The sequence below is a fragment of the Mixophyes fleayi genome, chromosome 6, assembly GCF_038048845.1.
Source record: "Mixophyes fleayi isolate aMixFle1 chromosome 6, aMixFle1.hap1, whole genome shotgun sequence".
Classification (NCBI taxonomy): Eukaryota; Metazoa; Chordata; class Amphibia; order Anura; family Limnodynastidae; genus Mixophyes; species Mixophyes fleayi.
In genome coordinates, this window is record NC_134407.1 from 208,867,678 (window position 1) to 208,891,975 (window position 24,298).

Here is a 24,298-nt window from a genome sequence, read left to right on the forward strand (position 1 = left end):
GGGAAAGACAGTGCTTCCAACACCATTAACAAAACATCAGCTGATGGAATTTCTCATGGAATAAAACTGTTGTATCCTTCCCATAAAGTTCCAGACACTTGTAGATTCTGGAACTGATTCTTTATGGAAAGTAAGGCAAAAAAAAAGGAGTAAGTTTACTCCTGGATAAACCATGTTACAATGCAAGACGTGCATATTGGTTTATTTTGCACATAAGTTAAATACTGGCTGTTTTTTTTAATGTTCCCCTAACTATAAATATGCCCCGACATTTTAAATTTAGCCCCCCTCCAACGCAATATGGTTTTGCCAAGGTGCAAAGTTACTCTTTTTTTTTACTTTACTTTGTTAATGAATCAGGCCCTCTATGTCAAGGCCCAATTTAAGTTTTCTGGTAGCTCATCATAGCCCAACACCCTATATCTGAAATGAGTCTTTTTTACTGTAACAAGCATACTGTAATCTCCTGTTAATTTGGTTTTCAGCCTCAATTCCACTGGCCTGAATGATTCATGTATTTGTTACATAACATCTGCATTAAAGCATCATGAGTGCAGGATTCAAAGTCTGTGGTAAGTTGTTTTCTCTTTGCATCAATGTTTGGCGGCCCATTTGAATCCCCCCCCCCCCATCTTTTTTTGTGTCTTGTGCCGGTTAGACAAGAAATCTAATTGTGATTGGTTAGTAAAGTTTATTGCATATTTCCTCTATTCAGCAATGGGTTAAAAAAATAAATCTGCGTAATTATTCATGACTCAAGAGATGCAAAGGATTTGTACTACTAGCAGATGATACAAATCAATTTTCAGAATACCTTATCCCGTCCCCATTCATGTCATGCCCTGTCTTTCCACAAGCTAAGTTTCTTAACAAAACTATAATTAATACAACCAGAGTATCGGTCTGATTGGAAAACAATATTTCTGGGCTTACTACTGGTCGTCAGATTTCTGCCATGGTTTTTTATTTAAAACCTATAATTTTTTGGACATGTTTACAGACATTGTTAATATTCCTGTATCCTGGTTTCTATGGTAGGGAAGCTGGCACCCCACTTATGGTATAGTATGCATATGATACTGACATATCTAGGACTCAGGACTTAGACTAGCCCTACAACTGGTGCAAGAGGTACGACAGAAAAGTTTGAGATGCCCAGAGCTTGATTTGGACATGGTTGAGTTTAGCACGCCCTTACTGTAAATTGACCATGGACAACCGCCCCTTCCCCACTATAAAACACCCAGAGAACATTTCCGACAGGCCTCAAATTAATTTCCGGAAATGTTCTCTCTGTGTTTTTTAAAGTCAAACTGTATTTCTTTCATGTCGAACTTATAGTAATAGAAATTTTTCTGTCGCTATAGTAACTGTCGGAATTGTCGCAACAGGCAAAACGTACCCCACCCCTAGTAAGTGTCCTTTGCGCTCGTGAATGCAATGAGCATTGCTGCGTTTAGTGGTGTATGGCCCGGTTCTGGTGTGTGATTTGCGTCTGATACGCTCAAAATCAGCAGATTCATTGCTTAATGACTCAGGATCGGTGTGTGTGGGGTGGCAAACAATGCAATTGACCATGGTCCAATAGATGTTGGTGGACTCCAAGGCTCTGCTCCATGTTTTAATAACTGTAAGTTCCATTCTGCACTGCAATGTGCAGGGCGGATTACCTATACCAGCTGGCAATGCAGAAGGGGCAGAGATGGGCATCAGCACTACCTCATTGTTCCTTTGCAGTTCAACCCCTTTTACAGTGGTGGCGCGGAGGTCGGACCCTGAACCTCTGCCTCTCACAGAGCCTTATTTAACAAATGGCCTCACGTCTCTCAGCCAACAGTTAGCTCTGCTCAGCCACCACATACCACCAGAAGCTATGTAAAACACAGCAATACATTATAATTATAAATTATTATTGGTTCAATATAATACTGTGTACACTGTTCTTGGCTATTATTTAACCCTATGGACACCTCTCAGGCTTGGATTGACATATTTTTGCCCCCCTTGGCCCTTTTTCTTTCTCCTGTCACTATATCCCAGGTTGCTAGAGCTGTCTCAGTACCAGAGGTAGAGACCATGTATCCTAGTGTCTGGCTTCTAGGAGGGATAGGTGTATCAGATCCTGATACTCTGCCCTCTGGATTGTTTATTACTGCAAAATAGTAACTAGATTTTCCACACTTTTGGCAGCTGCACACAGTGTCATAATCCCAGGTGTAGGTCTAAACCTGAAGTCAGTTATCTCACTTATACTGCCGCCCCAGCAATATCCCGGGTACATGAACCCGGGATATTGCCTGGTGACAGAGCTTCCCACCCTGGCAAATTCCCAGGTCAACCAGGTTCAAACTGAACCCTGATCTGCCCCGGTCTCCCTGGCAACATCACAAGGGGACCTTTAATTGGCTCCTCTTACAATGTTTTTTTTTGTTTTTGTTTTTTTTAACCATTCCATAGTTTTCGGTGAGACCAGAGTCTCACCGTTCAGACTGGCATCTACCTGGGTTGGACCCAAGAATAACCATTCAAAAGACCCGGGTTCAATTCCTGGGTCATCTGACCCATGTACATACAGAGGACCCCATTCATACATAACCTGGGTTCGCCCCAGCAGTAACCCGGGTTTTTGAGGCAGAGTAAAGGTTTTTCAGAACTGCTGTTAAGACAAGAGTTCCCTCTTGTTCCTAGGGCACTCCCCGCATAGAACAAAATAATTCCAGCCATGTGGCAATCCATCCTGGATTTTTCCCAGAGAACCTTGCATTCTCTTGTCCCAATTTAACCCCTTGGATTGTCCTCTACCGATGTTGAAATCATACAGCTGACCAGAATCTCCCAGAACCCAACTTTTGAGAACTCATGTGAGGACCAATCAGTCTCCTGTTACAAACTATGAACCTTTGAACAAATCCCCAGGTGGATGGTAAGAAAAGGGATGGGGTAGTGCCGGAGAGTGACCCTGGCTGATTGCATTACTGCTCCTAGCATGTCCATCAAAGCACTAACGATGCGTTATGTCTGATATGTAAGGCACTAAGGCATGCAGTATCTCCAGTGTAACATTGCAGGTTATTGTGATACAATAGTATATCAATGCATAGAGGGCCACAGAAATTGGCTTACGATTCCTATGCTGCAGACTGGGTTGATTTCCTGACCATAGCTTTTTACCTAGGGTGGCTCTGCGATTGCCTCGACCAGCAACTACTTCTGCAGTTGTTCTAAAGATTACACAGGATTCCATAGTTAATACAGTGTTCATAAATTTCACATAGTTAATCATAATCATTACAGTTACTCCAAATTAGAGAATCTGGGGAGGAACATCTGGGGAGGAACATCTAGGGAGGAACATAGCAGCATCTGGTGTTTGAGGATCTAAGACCGCGACAGACGAGGTTGGGGTTTGTCAGCTTAGTCCTTGCTGCAAGTATCTTGGACCCCTCGTTTCACCACAGTAATCTGTTATAGATATTGTACAATGAAGTCACTTCTGGTACCTACAATAGTCATGTGGCAGATAGCCTGATTGTATTCCATGTTTACCTAATTATCTAATTATCTTTCTTTATGGATATCCTCCCCACTTATTTTTGGACCTGAATTTAGTATATTATCACAGTTTATGAATTTTATTTTTTGTCTCTTGCTCACATTCTCATCTTACCTTTACAACCTTCCTATCATATATCACTGATGCGTCCTGCACATATTATGATTATTTTTCCAGCATCTACTGCATGTCTCATTTTAACTACAATGCTCGGTGTTTTGCTACATTCACTTTTACTGAACATTTTATGTTGACATTTTGGGACATCGCTGCATGCCTTTGACAAAGGACTGAAATCTCTATTGCAATCCACTCTTTTACATTTCATTTGGAAGGAGACATGTCATAAGTGGAGGGTTCTTAATTAAGCTCTAATCTTCTAAAATAATTGATCCAAGTGCTCTTGTCTTATGCAGCATTGCTTGCATTTTTATTTGTTTCTCCAATAGTCACAGCAAAATAAAGAATACAATGTATATCTGATTTTCCTTTACAGTTTGAATTACAATAGTCTGACGGACAATTCCTGCATCCAGCTGGCATCTATAATTGGAAATAATCAGTCAGTGAGGAAACTCGATCTCTCTCACATCGATCTGGAAGGTCCAGGCTTCTGTGAGTTGATGACAGCTATGGTCAGTCCAACAGCAACGTGCAGGATAGAGGAATTACTGTGAGTGCACAAAGGATGGAGACATGTGACATTGTATGAGTATAAGAGAAGGAGGTGCAGTGTGATGAGGAGGAGGTGCAGTGTGATGGAGGAGGGTGCGCAGTGTGATGGAGAGGGTACAGTGTGATGGAGAGGGTACAGTGTGATGGAGGGGGTAGTGTGACAGAGGGGGCACAGTATGATGATGGAGGGGGCACAGTGTGATGAAGTAGGCTGCAGTGTGATGGAGGAGGCTGCAGTGTGATGGAGGAGGGTGGGCAGTGTGATGGAGGGGGGTACAATGTGATGGAGGGGGTACAGTGTGATGGAGGGGGCACAGTATTATGATGGAGGGGGCACAGTGTGATGAAGGAGGCTGCTGTGTGATGGAGGAGGTGCAGTGAGATGGAGGGGGTACAGTGTGATGGAGGGGGCAGCAGTGTGATGATGGATGGGGCACAGTGTGATGAAGGAGGCTGCAGTGTGATGAAGGAGGCTGCAGTGTGATGGAGGAGGGTGCGCAGTGTTATGGAGGGGGCAGCAGTGTGATGATGGAGGGGCAGCAGTGTGATGATGGAGGGGGCACAGTGTCATGATGGAGGAGGGTGCGCAGTGTGATGGAGGGGATGCAGTGTGATGGAGGAGGGTGTGCAGTGTGATGGAGGAGGGTGCGCAGTGTGATGGAGGGGACGCAGTGTGATGGAGGAGGCGCAGTGTGATGGAGGTGGCGCAATGTGATGGAGGAGACACAGTGTGATGGAGGGGGTACAGTGTGATGGAGGGGGCACAGTATGATGATGGAGGGGGCACAGTGTGATGAAGTAGGCTGCAGTGTGATGGAGGAGGCTGCAGTGTGATGGAGGAGGGTGCGCAGTGTGATGGAGGGGGTACAGTGTGATGGAGGTGGTACAGTGTGATGGAGGGGGCACAGTATTATGATGGAGGGGGCACAGTGTGATGAAGAAGGCTGCTGTGTGATGGAGGAGGTGCAGTGAGATGGAGGGGGTACAGTGTGATGGAGGGGGCAGCAGTGTGATGATGGAGGGGGCACAGTGTGATGAAGGAGGCTGCAGTGTGATGAAGGAGGCTGCAGTGTGATGGAGGAGGGTGCGCAGTGTTATGGAGGGGGCAGCAGTGTGATGATGGAGGGGCAGCAGTGTGATTATGGAGGGGGCACAGTGTCATGATGGAGGAGGGTGCGCAGTGTGATGGAGGGGATGCAGTGTGATGGAGGAGGGTGTGCAGTGTGATGGAGGAGGGTGCGCAGTGTGATGGAGGGGACGCAGTGTGATGGAGGAGACGCAGTGTGATGGAGGAGGCGCAATGTGATGGAGGGGACACAGTGTGATGGAGGGGGTACAGTGTGATGGAGGGGGCACAGTGTGATGGAGGGGGCACAGTGTGATGGAGGGGGCACAGTGTGATGGAGAGGGCACAGTGTGATGGAGGGGGCACAGTGTGATGATGGAGGGGGCACAGTGTGATGATGGAGGGGGCACAGTGTGATGAAGGAGGCTGCAGTGTGATGGAGGGGACACAGTGTGATGGAGGGGACACAGTGTGATGGAGGGGACACAGTGTGATGGAGGGGGTACAGTGTGATGGAGGGGGCACAGTATGATGATGGAGGGGGCACAGTGTGATGAAGTAGGCTGCAGTGTGATGGAGGAGGCTGCAGTGTGATGGAGGAGGGTGCGCAGTGTGATGGAGGGGGTACAGTGTGATGGAGGGGGTACAGTGTGATGGAGGGGGCACAGTATTATGATTGAGGGGGCACAGTGTGATGAAGGAGGCTGCTATGTGATGGAGGAGGTGCAGTGAGATGGAGGGGGTACAGTGTGATGGAGGGGGCAGCAGTGTGATGATGGAGGGGGCACAGTGTGATGAAGGAGGCTGCAGTGTGATGAAGGAGGCTGCAGTGTGATGGAGGAGGGTGCGCAGTGTTATGGAGGGGGCAGCAGTGTGATGATGGAGGGGCAGCAGTGTGATGATGGAGGGGGCACAGTGTCATGATGGAGGAGGGTGCGCAGTGTGATGGAGGGGATGCAGTGTGATGGAGGAGGGTGTGCAGTGTGATGGAGGAGGGTGCGCAGTGTGATGGAGGGGACGCAGTGTGATGGAGGAGACGCAGTGTGATGGAGGAGGCGCAATGTGATGGAGGGGACACAGTGTGATGGAGGGGGTACAGTGTGATGGAGGGGGCACAGTGTGATGGAGGGGGCACAGTGTGATGGAGAGGGCACAGTGTGATGGAGGGGGCACAGTGTGATGATGGAGGGGGCACAGTGTGATGAAGGAGGCTGCAGTGTGATGGAGGGGACACAGTGTGATGGAGGGGACACAGTGTGATGGAGGGGGCACAGTGTGATGGAGGGGGCACAGTGTGATGATGGAGGGGGCACAGTGTGATGAAGGAGGCTGCAGTGTGATGGAGGGGGCACAGTGTGATGGAGGGGGCACAGTGTGATGGAGGGGGCACAGTGTGATGGAAGGGGCACAGTGTGATGGAAGGGGCACAGTGTGATGAAGGAGGCTGCAGTGTGATGGAGGGGGCACGGTGTGATGAAGGAGGCTGCAGTGTGATGGAGGGGGCACAGTGTGATGAAGGAGGCTGCAGTGTGATGGAGGGGGCACAGTGTGATGGAGGGGGCACAGTGTGATGGAGGGGGCACAGTGTGATGGAAGGGGCACAGTGTGATGGAAGGGGCACAGTGTGATGAAGGAGGCTGCAGTGTGATGGAGGGGGCACGGTGTGATGAAGGAGGCTGCAGTGTGATGGAGGGGCAAAAGTGTGAATTCACTAGTGAGAGGGAATAATAGAAGCAGGAACATGGAGAGGTAGAGAGGATCAAGGAGTAAGGGAGGAGCGAGAAAGGCAGGATGTGAGGCACAGGGAGAGCAGGTAGGGAGGGTGAGAGGGGGATACCTGCAATGAAGAAAGGGGCACATAGGAACAGAGAAAGGAAACAGATAAGGGGTAACATGGAAGATATTTTGAAAAATGTTATTATAATATGAAGATAAGAGGGAAAATGTAAGTACACAAAGGAGACATGAGAGAGAGATGGGGGGACATAGGGCTAAGGTATTTGGACACAGGAGATGTAAGGGACAAAGGGTGGATAGCCTTGCACCATTTAATATGTTTTATATTATACTATATAATGTTAAAATGCATCTAAAATTAATTTGTATTATAATAGTGAATCAGCCTCTAGTAACCTTCTGCTTTTATACATGGCATAAATAAACTCACATGTAACTAATTCAAACCTTTAATGCACATACACACTCTGCTTGATTGTACCACAATACATGAGTTGGTCTCTCTATAACTTGTTTTGTATTCTGCTTTCTACAGCTTGAGGCAAACTGGTCTAAAACAGTGTTCTTGTTGTGAGTTGTCCTCTGCATTAAGTAAAAACCAGTTCCTGAGGAAACTTGACCTGTGTGGCAATAATCTGGCTGGTTCTTGTTTCACTAACTTGATGGAAGGTCTGTCCAGTCCAACATGCATGTTAGAGGAGTTAATGTAAGTATAACAGGTCTTTGAGTGGGTGAGACACGTACAGAAAGTATTGAGCATTGTATTGTAGCTGTGCTGACATGAGACAAGGTTAAAATCATTGTGCAAAGAAGAATTATGGACTGTAAACCATGGCATCCAATCAAATGACACCTCTGTCAGTCTCACGGCACTAAACTGCTAAAAGGTGAATTTGATTGGTTGCTATGGGGCACATCATATGATAGCTCTTTGCACCTCGTTACTAAGCCTCAGTGTCAGACAGCATGGATGTGGTAAAGTGTGAGTATTTGGTACAGATGTACAGAAGTAATAAGTGTTAAACTAACATTTAACACCAGGGCCCGATTAAGGGTTCCGGCCGCCCTAGGCTATTTCAGCTGTAGCGCCCCGCCCCCCCTATCCAGCCACCTCACCTGCCACCTTTATCCTGCTCACCTGCCCATCTGCTGCCCCTCCCCCCGAGACATTAGAACGGACTTACCTGCTGTGGAGTCCTCTCTTCAGCGCTGTGTATGACAGGCAGTCTGGCAGCGATCGCTGCTAGCCGCCTGTCAGTGTGGCCGCGAGCGCTTCTTACTCTGGTCACGTGAGATGTGGAAGTCCTAATCTCACGTGACCAGAGTAAGAAGCGCCTGCGGCCACACTGTACCATGTGATAGTGACAGTCGGGACCGCTCCTTTAGACCAGGGGCGGTCCCGATGAATCCGGCTGCCACATTTAGAAAAAAACAAACAAAAAAAAACATCTTGGCGTCGCTGCGCCCCCCCCCTGGCTCCAGCGCCCCAGGCTGCAGCCTGGTCAGCCTATTGGTTGATCAGACACTGTTTAACACTCACAACTTTATTCATGTAAAGCAGATTGACTTTTTAAGGAAATATATTGCATTACGCCAGGTGTTAAAATTCCCTGCAATACATATTATGCCACAGACAAAATTGTTTGTAGTATGTGAGATGAATACAACCTTATACGGGGCATGCATACTGTGTGTTGTGAATCAAATTCCTATGCTTGCATTCCGGATTAAATTAAATAATTGGCAGCATCTGTGGTCTAAGTGGAGGTAACTGTCCGTCACTTAAATCGATTGATACTAAGCTCAGTTTTAGATATGTTGAGCTGGAAATTGCAGCATTGTTTCCTCCAGTGGTGTTCAGCAGAGCAAGAGAACATTTGCAGAAAGCCGGTCTGTTTGGTATTTCCACGATTAAGGTTTGGATCACCGGAGACTGGGTGTGGTAACTGGAGCTGCCCTGTGAAGTGTTGAAGTGCTGTTGTAGAAAAATGCAGCCAAACCAGACTACATAGCATAGACAATAGGGTTGTAGGGCACTTATTGTGTAGAGAAGTAGATTTAGTGAAGATGAAATATGGATCGGGTCGAGAGCATTTAGGTGTCATGGTGTATGTGTGGATTTGGTTTCAGGGGATAGCTTGAGAGAAGAGATGGATGTGGTGGACATCAAATGAAGAGAAGTACAGTATTGTGCGGTGTGTCGATGTAGTATAGAAAGTCCCGTAGGAGTGGCATTATTGTGTGGGATGTGGCCTGTAGCATAGTGTCAGTGTTGTGTACTGTGGCCGTGTAGTGTAGTACAGTATGTTGATAGGACGGGAGTCATTATTGTGTGCAATGTAGTATATAAAGTCAGTATTGCTTTGGGCGGCAGTATAGTATATGTATTGTCATTTTAGCTGGGTCCTCCACAGTGCCGTAACTAGACATTTTAGTACCCTGGGCGAGACAGGGCACTGATGCCCCCCACCTAAGTGGGAGTGGCATTTGACAAGTGGGTGTGGCCAACATAATGTGGGGGTGTGGCTAGCACTTTACTGAAAGAATTCTGTTACACATATTTGCAAATGCATTATATATATATATATATATATATATATATCATTTTTTTGAATCCCACCACTATATATATATATATATATATATATATATATTATATATATATATATATATATATATATATATATATATGTATATATATATATATATATATATATATATATATATATATATATATACATTATTTAAGATATAAGGAAATTTAGAAAACATATGTGGGAATCGATTAAAGGATACTAATGGATTTGAATGGTGGGCGCATATTATGTATATAATAAAAAGTAGGTTTTCCCAGGCGCAAGTGTTATAAAGTGAATATAGTGTATTGATGTTTGCAATCTAACTAAACCAATATAATATTAAAAATGTTATCGTTTATTGGATATTAATTACACATTACTTCAAATGTTTGGTTAAATTCAACTTACATAATATACAATTCTGTCCAGAAAAAAAACATACATAAAACACAATTGTATACATTTATAAGTCTCTGTAATATTATGCACCACATAAAATGAAAGTTATTTCTTATCAGTGTTCAGCACTGAGGCAAACATGTGAAATGGTTAACAGATGACAACCAGTTAAAATTCACAAAGGTTCTATTTATAAACAATGTCCTAAATGAACATTCCTCCTAATGTTTGTAAATCCTGAATATTGGCATAGGTGTCCAGGAATAGTGGAAACGTTCACTTACAGTTAGTGGCAGTATATCCCTTTCCGTGTCCGGTTTCTATCTGCAGAGCTTGTTACCTCACCTATATAAATTGGAGGGTGATTACCTCCTGGATGTGGCGTGACTGCAATACACACGCACATGATGAGAGAGAGAGATTAACTTTCCGCAGTGGAACGCATGTGCGTTCCACCGACAGGAAGTTCTGCATTTGGAACGCAAGTTTGCGTTCCAAATGCCGAACTTCCTGTTGGTGGAACGCACATGCGTTCCACTGCGGAGGTAAAAGGCTGAAGATAGGGCTAGGTAGCGGGCAGCTGCTGCACCCCCTTGGGCTTGCGCCCTGGGCGACGGCACCGCCTGCACCACCCTAGTTACGGCTCTGGTCCTCCATCCCCCCACACAGAATGGAAAGGAAGGGCAGAAGATGTTTGTTCTAATGCCCACACGTCAGAACAAGCTCCAAGCTGCCTGTGCCAAACTGTACATGGTCTCAACGCACCAAAGTGACACCAACCACAGGGTGTCATTTGACAAAGATGTTTGCAACTACCTTGTAAACATGCTCAAGACATACCACAAGCGTGTAGATTCGGGAACAGCAGTTTGCTGTTTAGTGATGGAGAGCCATCGGTGAGACCTATCACCTAACCTCCTCGTGGAGCCCAAATGAGCGGCTGGTGTACAGGACATTTGCTGGGGTGAAGAGCTTGGTTTCCACTAAGAGGGATCAGATAGAACTTCCATTATGTTTTTGGAGAAAGAGGTCTTTTCTGTTACTAAGATCATAGTCCTTCCTACTAATGGTAACTTTTGCCAACTTTTCATAAAAGTTGACGAGGTTGCAGGTTGCCTCTGGCAGCCAGAACAATTTAAGACCTCTGTGTATGTGAAAATAAAAGAAAAGACAGTCCAGGTCGTTCACACAAATAATATCTAAATCTCTATGTGTATCATATACATAAATCGGATCATTTTGTGCACAATATAGCTATATTGGGATAAGCTCGCCTACAAACGTCAAGGCATCCCCTGTAGGTGAGTCCCTAGCATGTGATACAAATGTATATTTAGGGTGCCACAATTAAAACATTCCCTGCGCTTCCATTTTCAAAGCTTGCAGACTTTAATTTACCAGAATTTAAGTTACCATTTATGGTCTTGTTTATCTAGGAAGTTTGTTCTTAATGTGCACCATCTGTATTTCATTTCTCGACATAGAACTAGGAAGAAGGGTAGGGAAACACCTGAAGTGTTGGGGCAAAGCTAATGCACTTGGATCAGAAGGAAAAATTTCAAGATAAAAAATAGAAACAACAGCGTCTCCACAATAAAATACTGAATCAACTTTGAATGTTAAAAAAAAAAAGTTTATTCAAATATGCAGTCAACCTAATAATGTGAAACTGTAACTAAATGAAAGAAAAAGGAAAAAAATTAAACAATATATATAGTCAATCCAAAAAAATGCCATACGTGACAAAGAGGGGAGATAACAGAGAGGTAGTCAGAACAGAGATTTGCACATTCTGGTAATATGTATAATACATCGAACAAATACCTTAGTGATAACAATAAGGCTATAATAGTGATTATATAGGTGGAATAAATGCAGCTACCTGGAATAAACCACAGAGTGGCTGTATTATTTCACAGACCTGGGGGTATATTTACTAAACTGCGGGTTTGAACAAGTGGAGATGTTGCCTATAGCAACCAATCAGATTCTAGTTATCATTTATTTAGTACATTCTACAAAATGACAGCTAGAATCTGATTGGTTGCTATAGGCAACATCTCCACTTTTTCAAACCCGCAGTTTAGTAAATATACCCCCTGGTGGCAGCCAAGGTTAGCACTGGCAAAGCAGAGGCGTGGGGTTTAACATACCCCTGGTTTTCACCAGAGATCACTGCAAGGAGGTTTAGGCCTTACTGCTAGGCAACCCATAGTTCACAGCCCTCTGCACTGCCCCCTGGAGTGACAAGCCGGTAGCTGCTGAATGCTGAATGCTAATATATTGCGGCGAAGACTGGTTAGGCACCCCAGAGTCTGGTCCACAAGCGGACAGTTAAGTGCCAAAACTGAATCAGAAGAAGGATCATGACTAGCTAAGATCAGGAACTAGGACGTACAGCCAAGAATCGTAGCGCAGAATCAAAACCCAGAAGACCTGGATTGCATGATACAAGTCTGCTGGGTCCTGGCTTTGCTTATATTTGTTATATCCTCTTTTCTGGTCTGCATCTACATGCTATTCATATATGGCTCTACTCAAAATCCCCAGGCGGTAACCATCAATTGCTCTCTTGGGGGGCTTCGTGGTGATTACCGGACTCTGTATAAACCTGCACCAGCTATTCTTCAGAGACATTGTTCATATCTTGCATTGTCTCAGACTGCATTAACCTGCACCAGTATTTTTTCAGAGATATTTTTTATATCTGTGTTGGAACTAAAGACTGTTTACTACTGCATGATTCCTGCATTACATTATGGCTAATTACTCTTCTCTGCCTTGCCTCAAAGCTTGTTCTTTTCCTATCTGCTCTTGATACTGCAGTAAACTCTACAATATTTTTTATTACGACATAACCTCGTTAATTAATGCAATATCCTATCACATTTTGATATGGTCCTGTGGGCTTTACTTTGTGGGCAAAGTTTCTGCACATCCTGGATGTAACTATCGAGATGTTGCAGAAATATTTGCACTGGACTTGAGACGGATACCTGTTTGTACACATTTCCAACAACCTCTTTGGATTCCAGATACAACTATGATAGGGTGACAGGGAATTGATCTACACGTTGGACACCATATCATCAAAGTGTTTGAATGAGAACCTGGGACTACAGTGCTTCCTATAGGTGCACGGAGCACCTTGACATGGAAGCAGGTTGATATCATCCAATGCCTTTGCGATATCCCCTTCCCATGTCGTCACCGCTTATTGCCTGTCAAGGTTACCCGGTGGTGGGAGACAATACAATTCAATGTATGTTTAAGTGTTCCAATCATGTTAGGTCCCAATTAGTGATTTTTACACCTGAGGGGTATAATCTCTAAAATAATATATATTCTTATATTACAAAGGCCATGGGGTCTTCTATGTAGACCTTTGAGTGTATTTTACTTACATTGTTTTGCTATTCATGAATGGTATCCAGTAAATTATATATAAATAAGCATGATGTGCTCTGGTCTCCTTGGAGACACCAATCCTTATATTGTAGAAGGGTGGGAGGTGCATTATGTAATGAGATAAAATAAGGTAATTTATGATGCCAAATATAGTGTCATGGTGTATGGTGACATAACATTTATAATGAAACACTAATCTAAAACTAATTAATCCATATATTCCTTGTGAAGCATATTTTGGTTTTAGAGTTCTTTAATAGACACAAGTAACGGCAAACTAAAAACACACCATCTATTTATTGTGAATTTCTTCTACAGATTGAGTTCCAATAGTTTGACGGACAGTTCCTGCTCCCAGCTGGCATCTGCAATAAGAAATAACCAGTCACTGCGGAAACTCGATCTTTCTGATAACAGCCTGGAAGGTCCAGGCTTCTGTGAGTTAGTGGCAGCTTTGTCCAGTTCTTCATGCAGGATAGAGGAATTACTGTGAGTATACAAAGATCTGTACAAGTAGGAGACATGTGGGACATTTGATATTTCTAAGAGTTGGGAGGGTACTGCTGTGGGGTCTGACATTGGTGAGTTCTGTCTATAAGTAAGTTATTCTCTTCTCATTAACATTGCATCATTTTTGAAGAGCTTATCTAAAATGGAGAAATTACATATATAGTTTATTAATTGCAATTCTCATGTCCTAGAATATTTACTCTCTATGAGCCCCAGCAGTTATATTGGGTAGACACAGGGACGCCATGGGGGTATAAACAAAGTACCCTGGCCACATTTGGGGGCCCAACATTGGTGGATTACATTGTGGCATTGAAAACATTGTGGCAACTGGGCTGTTTGGTAATATGTGGGCAAATTAGGAATGCTCAGGCCACTTGCACCTGTGGATAGCTAGAGGATGTGAGCTTCAATCCATGATTTTCTGCTGGACCAGACAAACTGCATCACCTTCTGCAAAGAAGAAAGGACCTTGGCATGGAATCTGATGGGCAGCGTGTGGAGGAATAAAATAACCTTGGATGGATGCTCATTTTTATTGAGGTGATGTGGCCAATCCAGGAAATAATTAGACCACTGTCACGGGCACTAGGAGTTCTGCCCAGGATTCACCAGTTGATAATGCTTACCAGAGGGGCGGAGTTTACACAGCGGTCCTCTGGGCAGTAGGGTGAATAGTAGGAACGTATATAACAGCAGATGGAGAGAGAATGCCAATGGAATAGATGAGAGTCAGTGACTTGCAGCTATACTGGTAGGAGAGTCAAAGACTTGCAGCTGTACTGGTAGGAGAGTAGAGTGGACGTGAACAAGTGAAGGAAGGTAACGGGAGAGTCAGTGGTCTGCGGATAGCAAGTTGTACCACTGCTGTGAAGGGAAGACTTGTCCAGGTGCAGGAAGGTAGCGGGAGAGTCAGTGGTCTGCGTATAGCAAGTTGTACCACTGCTGTGATGAGAAGACTTGTCCAGGTGCAGGTAGGTAGTGGTAGAGTCAGTGGTCTGCGTATAGCAAGTTGTACCACTGCTGTAAAGGGAAGACTTGTCCAGGTGCAGGTAAGTAGCGGAAGAGTCAGTGGTCTGCGTATAGCAAGTTGTACCACTGCTGTGAAGGGAAGACTTGTCCAGGTGTAGGTAGGTAGCGGGAGAGTCAGTGGTCTGCGTATAGCAAGTTGTACCACTGCTGTGATGAGGTGAGGACTTGTCCAGGTGCGGATAAGTGGAGGAGTGATAAGAGTCTATAACTGTATAAATACAATTGGAGAGCAGAGGAGCTAGTCCCAAACAGATATGCAGCGTCACAGCTAATAGTCTATAGCGGGTATGTATACCGCTGCTGAGTAGAGAGGCTTGTCCAAAGCGGATATGCAGGATAACAACTGATAGTCAATAACAAGTATGCATATCGCTGCTGAGTAGAGAAGCTTGTTCAAACAGATATGCAGTGTAACGGCTAATAGTCTATAGCGGGTATGGATACCGCTGCTGAGTAGAGAAGCTTGTCCAAAGCGGATATGCAGGATAACAGCTGATAGTCAATAACAAGTATGCATACCGCTGCTGAGTAGAGAAGCTTGTCCAACGAGGACATGCAGGCACAGCAGAAGAGCTGAGAGACTGTAGCAGGTATGGGAACTGCAGGTGAGCAGAGCAGGTAATTCAGCAGACAGCTGAAGACACGAGCAGGACACAGGAGTCAGTAGTGGGTATGGGAACCGCCGATGAGCAGAGCAAGTAATCCAGCAGACAGCTGAAGACACGAGCAGGACACAGGAGTCAGTAGCGGGTATGGGAACCGCCGATGAGCAGAGCAGGTAATCCAGCAGACAGCTGAAGACACGAGCAGGACACAGGAGACAGTAGCGGGTATGGGAACCGCCGATGAGCAGAGCAGGTAATCCAGCAGGAAACTGAAGATACGAGCAGGACACAGGAGACACCTTCAGAGACTCACAGGGAATGAGACTCAAGATCAGGCAACGACACAATGGTCACAGGTGCCTTAAATAGGGAGAGGTCATTGATCCACCAATTAGGTTAAAAGCAAGGTCATAAGAGTTCATGGATGCTGCGCATGCGCAGTCCATCAAGATGGCGGACGGCCGCGGCTCAGGACAGGCGCTGGCAGGAAGGATAGAGAACTACGCACCAGCGCAGAGGCACTCACGGTCCGGTGAGTGACAACCACTCTATGAGGTCATGTCTCTTTTTATGCGGTTTAGGAGGGGAAGACAGTTTGATCTGACTAGTTTTCCAGTTGAAGGAAAAATGTAGTTCTAAAAGCTGGAATGATGAAGTTCAAAATTTACGTCTTGGCCACAAATAATTTAAAGCTTAATAGTACTGAAAAGTGCAGAAATTCATTAAACACATTAGGAAGCTAGATAAGGAGATTTGTTATGGAGACTAGAATGTCATCAGCATATAGGTCTATTGTGTGACTGCTGGAAGTCACTATTATTTCAATAATGTCTGGGTTGATCAGATCTTGACAACTAAAGAGGATTCAGTGGTCAAAGCAAAAATGTCCCTTTGTCTGCTGCCAATGCTTATACGGAATACAAGAGAGGTGCTCCCATTCACCAGGCCTGAAGCTGAAATTTTAGATCGTCTTTAGGTTCTCATTTGTAAGAAATGACATTTTTTATACTTATATTGTTAAAACTTTGAATTTTAAATATATTTATTGCAATTACATTACCTGGTGATCTCGCTGTTATGCAGCAGAGTTTAATGCACATCTGTTTTATGGTGCCGCACAATTCATGATTTTGTATTCTGATTCCCTACAGTTTGAGAGCTAATGGACTGACAGACAGTTGCTGTTCTCAGTTGGCATCTGCAGTAAGTAATAACCGGTGCCTGAAGAAACTGGATCTGTCTTACAATAATCTGTCTGGTCCTCACTTCAGTGACTTGGTGACAGCTCTGTCCAGTCCAACATACCGGTTAGAGGAATTACTGTGAGTATAACAGATCTGCATATTGGTGAGATCTGTACAGAAAGTGTTGAGCATGGAATTGGAGCTATGCCTGTAATGAGACAAAGTAAAATACTTGAGGCTTTCTCAATAACCTGGTGTAAAGTAAAATTATGTACTGTAACCACTGGCAACCAATCAGATGGCATATGTCAGTACTCTGATTGCACTAGACTGCTAGAATGGTGACTTCTGATTGGTTGTTATGTTTTACAGCATATTATTGCTCATTACATCATGTTATTAATTAAGCCCCGTAATATCAGACAGACATTCACATGGAAATGGCAAATTATGACTGCAAAGCATGAGAAATGTGGGGTTCTCAATCTATTCACCTTTACTTAGCTTTCCTATATACTGTACTGTGTTTCAAAAATGGGATGTTTGATGGGGAAGTATAATCAGTAGTGAATGTGGCCAGTTGTTTAACCACTGTTCCCGTTATATCAGCAACTTGTTCTGCAGCCCCTTCAATACCGTAAGAAGCTCTGAGAAGAGCAACCAAGTGGGAGCAGAATTGTAGAAGGGAATGGAAATTAGTAGATATTATATTTCAAACCTCAATGTGCATATTGTAGATGTTCCCAACATGAAACTATTCACGGGAACTGATATGACTCATGCCGAATACAGAGGAAGTAGAAAAATATAATGTTCCTATATGTTCCTAATGTTCCTATAGGCAGAATATGCTTTTTATTCACCGCTGGTATCTAATTTTAGATCCCTGCATTAATTATTAAGCAGACTTGGAGTTGGTGCCCCTTCTCAGGATATTACTTAGAACAGGATTTGAACCATGAGTGTGGTAAAGTTGTATACATGTCACCCGTTCCCTAATAGTACTTTGTATCTCCTTTATGTAACTCCTGTTAGCCTGGATGGATGGTGGTTGGATGTTCAGCTTATGTCCTACTCTGTTTATCTCAATCTGTCATGTCACCAGTTTCTATCTCTCTAATGGTAAATCTCTCAGAACAGGAACAAACTTGGCCTATATGGTTTACATTGTTAGACTCTATTTATAAGACCATAGGCATGTGACATGGTTGATGTTGCTGACTGGTTTCCTTACATACCATACACTGTGGCTCGATCCTGCAATAGGTGTCAGTTATTTTCCAAATTTTGGTAGACTCGCGATCAATTTGTGCATTTGCCAATGCCGAATCTCTGAAATCCGGACAAATACCAGAATCAACCTAATTAATTTGCCCATCTCTCCAAGGGGCCCGATTATTAATAAAGGGGTCTTACCCCGTTAATTATCATCTGTCATCGCAACTGATAGGGGCTGTCCTGGCGATTACTTTAATTACCTTAAAACTCCGTTCACTCTTGCAAACCGGCTTTGAGCATGTGTGACCTGAGGTCATACATACACAATGCTACCGTGTGATAGTGACCGGGGATGAGAGCAGGTAAGCTGCGGTGAGGGATCCCAAGATCCCTCTACCACAATGCTCTCCCCATTGGATTCAATGGCTAACGTCATCCTCAGATTTAGCTTTTCGGAAAGTGATAAAAGTACCCAGATTGTAGTCCCCATTGACTTTTATGACTCTGAGTCATAATAGTCCATGGGGACTACATTGACATTGACTACTTAAATTACAATTTTACTTAAAAATGCCTAAACTATGTGGAAAAAGCAGTTTCCCCAAGGTTTAGGGCTTCATAAATAGACCCCTAAGTGAGTACATTGTCCCGATTGTTATCAATGATAGGACCAGTCTAATGTAACAGCAAGCATTGACAGAGGTGTCTTGATTATATTATGACTATGGTGTATTTACATAAAGTGGATGGTAATTCTAATGTCATTTGATTCTCTCTTCTAGACTCATTGGCATTGAATGGTCAGAGCAGCAAAAACTTGACCTGATGGGAATGCAAATAGAAGGGCTGAAGTTGGAGAGTTCATGACACAATGTGGCGGGCAGTAGATTCACCTACGGTTATCGGTTGAAGATTTAATGACACAATGTGGCGGCCAGTAGACTCACCTACTGTTATCGGTTGGAGATTTAATGACACAATGTGGCGGCCAGTAGACTCACCTACGGTTATCGGTTGGAGATTTAATGACACAATGTGGCGGCCAGTAGACTCACCTACGGTTGTGGGTTGGAGATTTAATGACACAATGTGGCGGCCAGTAGACTCACCTACGGTTATCGGTTGGAGATTTAATGACACAATGTGGCGGCCAGTAGACTCACCTACGGTTATCGGTTGGAGATTTAATGACACAATGTGGCGGCCAGTAGACTCACCTACGGTTATCGGTTGGAGATTTAATGACACAATGTGGCGGCCAGTAGACTCACCTACGGTTATCGGACTATTGTATAATGGAAAGTAAGAGATGGCGCTTTCACAGAGACTAAATCATGTTCCTTAACTTTTTCATACAAATTGGGTATGGATGAGACAAAAGGCAAAATATGTTTGACAGTAAGAGATTAGAGTCTATGTCATTTTTTCTTTAGGAGAGCGCAGTAGATTATTAGCTGAGACACTATTAGTTATGTGGTGTGGCTGGACGTAAAGGGTATTTATCGGGCTGCAGCGATGAAACATTTGCAATACTACTTTTCAGAGAATCGACCATGGGCAGCACGGTGGCTCAGTGGTTAGAACTTCTGCCTCACAGCACTGGGTCATGAGTTTGATTCCCAAGCTTGGCCTTATCTGTGTGAAGTTTGCATGATATCCCCATGTTTGCATGCGTTTCCTCCCACACTCCAAAAACATACTAGTAAGTTAAGTGGCTGCTATCAAATTTATCCTAGTCTCCTTCTCTGTCTGTGTATGTGTATGTTAGGGAATTTAGACTAGAATAAAAAAGAAAAGCAGTACTACTTCCAACGAAGGCACACTAAAGACGTAAATATTTAGTCCAATACTGGGAAATTATTCCATATCATTGAGGGGATTTTTGAAGATGGATAATACATAAACATAACTCATAAAACCAAAATTGTTTTTAATGCATATCAATAAAAATTTTCTTGTGCGGGGGATATTCTCTAATGATTATAGGGAATTTAGACTGTAAGCGCCAATGGGGCAGGAACTGATGTGAGTTCTCTGTACGGCTTTGCGGAATTAATGATGCTATATAAATAGCTGATGATGAAGATATCAAGATCTGGTGCCAGGCACACTGGCCAAGTGAGTGTTATTTTGTCCAGTTACTACACTTTTGAGGGAGGGCATTCCTTACCACTGGGGCTTACCTTCTAGCTGATTGTTCATCGAAATGGAATACTAAAGGTACTCGGGCATCCATCTGAGGCTTATGCCATCCCACGAGCCGAGGTCTTCATCTCATCCTCTTTGCACTTAAAATCTGTGTCGTCAATGGTGGTCAGCAGAGAACTCGGATCCCAACAAGATGTTCCTGAAAGAACTCAGCACAGACGCTCAAATCCATAATCCATATTCCTCTGTGCAGTCTGATGTGTTCTAGCCGAGTCTCTTACTTCTGCTGGAGACAAAAAAATGTCACCTGAGGGTCTACATGAAGCAAAGACCTGTGGGTGTTGTTGATTCCCTGCCCTTTACTTCCCCTTGGATGTGAATTTGAATTCCTTAGCCCTTTTTTTTCTTCTTCATATATATGAACTATTGATGTCATATAGTACTGCTATACAGTAAAATGATTAATGTATCTACATATCTATAGTTTTTTATGTCATATTAATTAAAAATACATTTATTTTTATAATCTATCTAGTGTATTTTATATATTGGTATATCCATGTAGCTGTTGTTGTTTGTGTTTTTACTGCATGTTTCCTGTATTTTAATAATGTTATCTTTATAATCATGCTATTTAATCAATTGGATTGTCAGACTATATAAAGCTTGTCCCGGCTCACTATCAGTATGCCTGATGATGGATTTACATTGTTCGGAAACACATACCATTTGCTAAATTGTTCTGATCCACATGAGCCACCACCCCTACTGTCATCACATATGAAAGCTGCTTTGTCCTTGCTCTGTCTCCATATTTGAATATCCATCTCAGTGGGTGACTGCATGCTGCAATGGCTTGGATTGTCCTTATCGTGGTATTAACAAATTGCCAGCTTCAAATTATTGATGTCATTTCTATAAAATTATCTAAGGATAATTGCACAAGTTTGCATTCGTGTCCCTCTTTTTCTTATTCTGACGACTAGGCACATTCAGTTTCAACTGACTGATACATGCTGTGGCCCAGGCGGTAGGTTTTAGGTTTTTACGATACTCGAAAAGCATCTATAATGTACTAATTGCAATAATTAATAATAGCCACAAGATGGCACTGCATATAGGTTCAGGATCCAAAAATGCAAAGCATCTAGGTTTGCTTCAAAAATGAGGCGACGTAAAGGGGGGTATTCAATTGTCAGCAAGGTTTTTTTTTAACCTGCAGCGTTATTAAAAAAAAAAAATCTCCTGCGGGTTTTTGACTGATATACAGACCGTTTTTAGTTACCGCAGCGCGAAAACTCGTGCAATTCAATTGAAAAAGATGGACCGCTGCCCCCGCGCGTTAATTATTGTATTTGCGAGTTTTTAGGGGAGTGAAGGGGAGTTTTATAATATATATAACACAAAGAAAAGGTTTTGCATACATTGTCATACATGAGATTGCATTATACATGATAATATCTACATTACAGTACTTTCTTTAGCATATTTCTTTATTTAACTATTTTTTAACATAGAATCATCTTATACATGTCAAAACTTTACTACATTCGTATTTGTACCAAAACCATACATAAATATAATTAATTAGTGATTTTTTTTTTTTTTTTTTATTATTATTATTATTTTATTTCATTATTTTTTAACAAGAAAATCAACTTTTTCATGTTAGGCATTACTGATAAACATAATTTAACTTTTTTTAGAATTTTTTTACATGATTTCAAAATAGTTTTCAGAGGTATTTTATTTTTAACACACCCCAAAGAGGTGCGAGATAAAACAGCATATTTGCCTGTTTAACGCGCAGCGTTAAAAAACAATTGAATAGCTTAACGCGGATGCCTCTCGCACACCCTATACTTTCAATAGACCTTCTACTGGAGCGTAAGAGGACCGTTTCATGAAAATAAGTAGCGTTAAAAATGGAATTGAATCGCGGGTAAAGTTAACCTGCTCGAAAATGATAAAAAAAAAACAGCGTTAAAATGACTTAACGCGGTCTAAAAAATAACCTCTCTGAAAATTAAATACCCCCCCAAAGAATGAAGGCCAGAGAAAACACGCATTAATTCCACCAATAGGGCTTCTTGCCTTTTGATAAATATGCACCTAAAAGTGTGGTGAACAAAAACCTAACAAAAGCCTAACAAAAAAGGAGAGTTCAAATAGTATATATATATATATATATATATATATATATATATATACACAGATAATTGAACATTTAATTGCTTACACAATGCAAACGAGGAAAAGGTGGTATAATCAATGTTAAACCAAAATGTGCCAAATGAAGGACCAAAGCTTGGTGCCCAGGATTGTGTCTAGATGAGCAGAGATTTGGTTCACGCAGATGATGACCTCAGGAGACCTGCGCAGGCAGTTTTCCTATAAACATAAAATAACATGGATCCATCAGGTAAATTGAGTAAATTCTTTTTTTTTAGGTGCCAGTGTCATTCATTCACACTTTCTCTAGCATTCCGTTTACCAATTACTGGCCACCAGACAAAGTGGCAGAGAAGTGTGGTATAAAAAATATTTTCAAAAAGGGGGGTTGGCTAGAAAAAAATAAAAATTTTAGGGAGTGATAATGACGTGAAAACATGGACAGATATGAGGCAAAGGGCAGCATGGCCAGGGAGAAGGGCAGGTAAACATGACATGCAGAAATAAAGGAGGCTAAGATATGGCAATGGGCATCCTGACAAGGGAAAGAAGGGTGCCAGAGATGGGCCAACAAGTCATTCTGGAAGGGCAGAGTTGAGAAACAGTGGGCAGAGCAGATATGGGGAAGACAAGGCGGAAGGATGAAGCAAGGGAGTTATTACTCTCTGTGAGCACCTGGAGTCCAACGGTGCGGTAAATGAGCTAATATGCTAATGACCATTTAATAACCACCTTCATTACCACTCACAAAAACCCATCTCTATTTAAATACCTGCTCTATTTACTCTGACACACACAGTATAATAAGGGAATAATGATAATCATACCAAGAAAGATTTTCCACAGTCTCATGTAAGATAATATGTATTCTTATTAACAATAGGTATTTTCAGTACAGTTTTTACACATATAATAACACAGTGTATAAAGTATAATATAATTATATTTAATACAATTCAATGCCTATTTCAGCTGTTTTATCCATGTGTAATTGTGTCTTATTTCACTCTGTTACTGAGTTAACATGGTAGTACTATATGTGTATGTATGCATGATTATGTGAGTGTGGAAATAACGTATGTAAGTAAAATATCAGCTATGACCTCTCTGTGTACGTGTGTCTGTATTTATTTGTTACAAGATGGAGGACAGGTCACACGGCATAACAAGATGGAGTTCAGACAAAGACAGTCGCACCTGGCCCAATGGTGGTCATCTTTAATAAGACATGGCCCAATGGTGGTCATCTTTAATAACACATGGCCCAATGGTGGCCATGAATACACACATCACTGTTCTGGTACATATACTCTAGTACTCATACACAACTCTCATCAAAGCACACATATTAGATATTAGAGATCTCACACAGGAGCCTTGTCATCCAATCATGTTGATTGTATAACTATCAATCCCATGACCTCAATTTCTCCAGAACTAAACTGCGTTACTTCAATCTATCCATCTTTAAACCGAAAACACACATTCCAAACAGTTTTACAAGTACCATGTTATCTTTCCCAAGTAACCAAACACTCACTTACTACTTTCCCTTTCTAAGTAACAATTTCCAGTCACTTGAATCACAATTTCACTTTCTAATCCAAAAACTATCTTTCCCATCTAAGTAACAATTTCCAATAAAAACAATCATTTTCTATGCATCTAGGTCACTAGCAGTATCACATACAAATCAAACTAACACAACACAATTGCCTATGTTTCCGTTGTTAAGCAATAAAAATGCTTTATGGTTGATGACATAACGTCAAACCCTTCTGTCTTAATCCTAAACTTTATGTTCTATAATAAAAGACACCACACTGACTTTTTGTTGGCAAATTAAACTCTTTTATTTAAATAACTGCAATTATGGTAGCAGGAGAACACAGTACTGCCTTGCCTATCTGCAAGCCCCTTTAGCACTTGTATGTTAACGGGACAACCGTCCCCCAGGCGCTCCGGAACCCGCACCCCTCTGGGCCCTTCCCCCTCCCCCCACTCCCCCTATA

At 42.7% G+C, this 24,298-nt stretch overlaps 2 protein-coding genes across 2 annotated transcripts in view; both read left to right on the forward strand.

Annotated features, from left to right (window-relative positions):
- Nucleotides 1-24,298, forward strand: part of LOC142095435 (uncharacterized) — a 296,495-nt gene that overhangs the window by 205,945 nt on the left and 66,252 nt on the right. The window lies entirely within an intron of this gene.
- LOC142095270 (ribonuclease inhibitor-like) lies at nt 7,573-20,504 on the forward strand. The gene is made up of 4 exons (XM_075178211.1): nt 7,573-7,737; nt 13,736-13,906; nt 16,716-16,886; nt 18,749-20,504. Exons 1-4 carry the CDS (start codon nt 7,694-7,696, stop codon nt 18,831-18,833), a joined length of 471 nt encoding a protein of 156 aa, XP_075034312.1. The 5' UTR covers nt 7,573-7,693; the 3' UTR covers nt 18,834-20,504.

Bases quoted from the DNA above. Each gene is read 5' to 3' on its own strand.
- LOC142095270 (XM_075178211.1), top strand. From the start codon at position 7,694: ATGGAAGGTCTGTCCAGTCCAACATGCATGTTAGAGGAGTTAAT. The intron at 7,738-13,735 runs GTAAGTATAACA...TTTCTTCTACAG, and splicing joins TGCATGTTAGAGGAGTTAAT to ATTGAGTTCCAATAGTTTGA. The intron at 13,907-16,715 runs GTGAGTATACAA...GATTCCCTACAG, and splicing joins TGCAGGATAGAGGAATTACT to TTTGAGAGCTAATGGACTGA.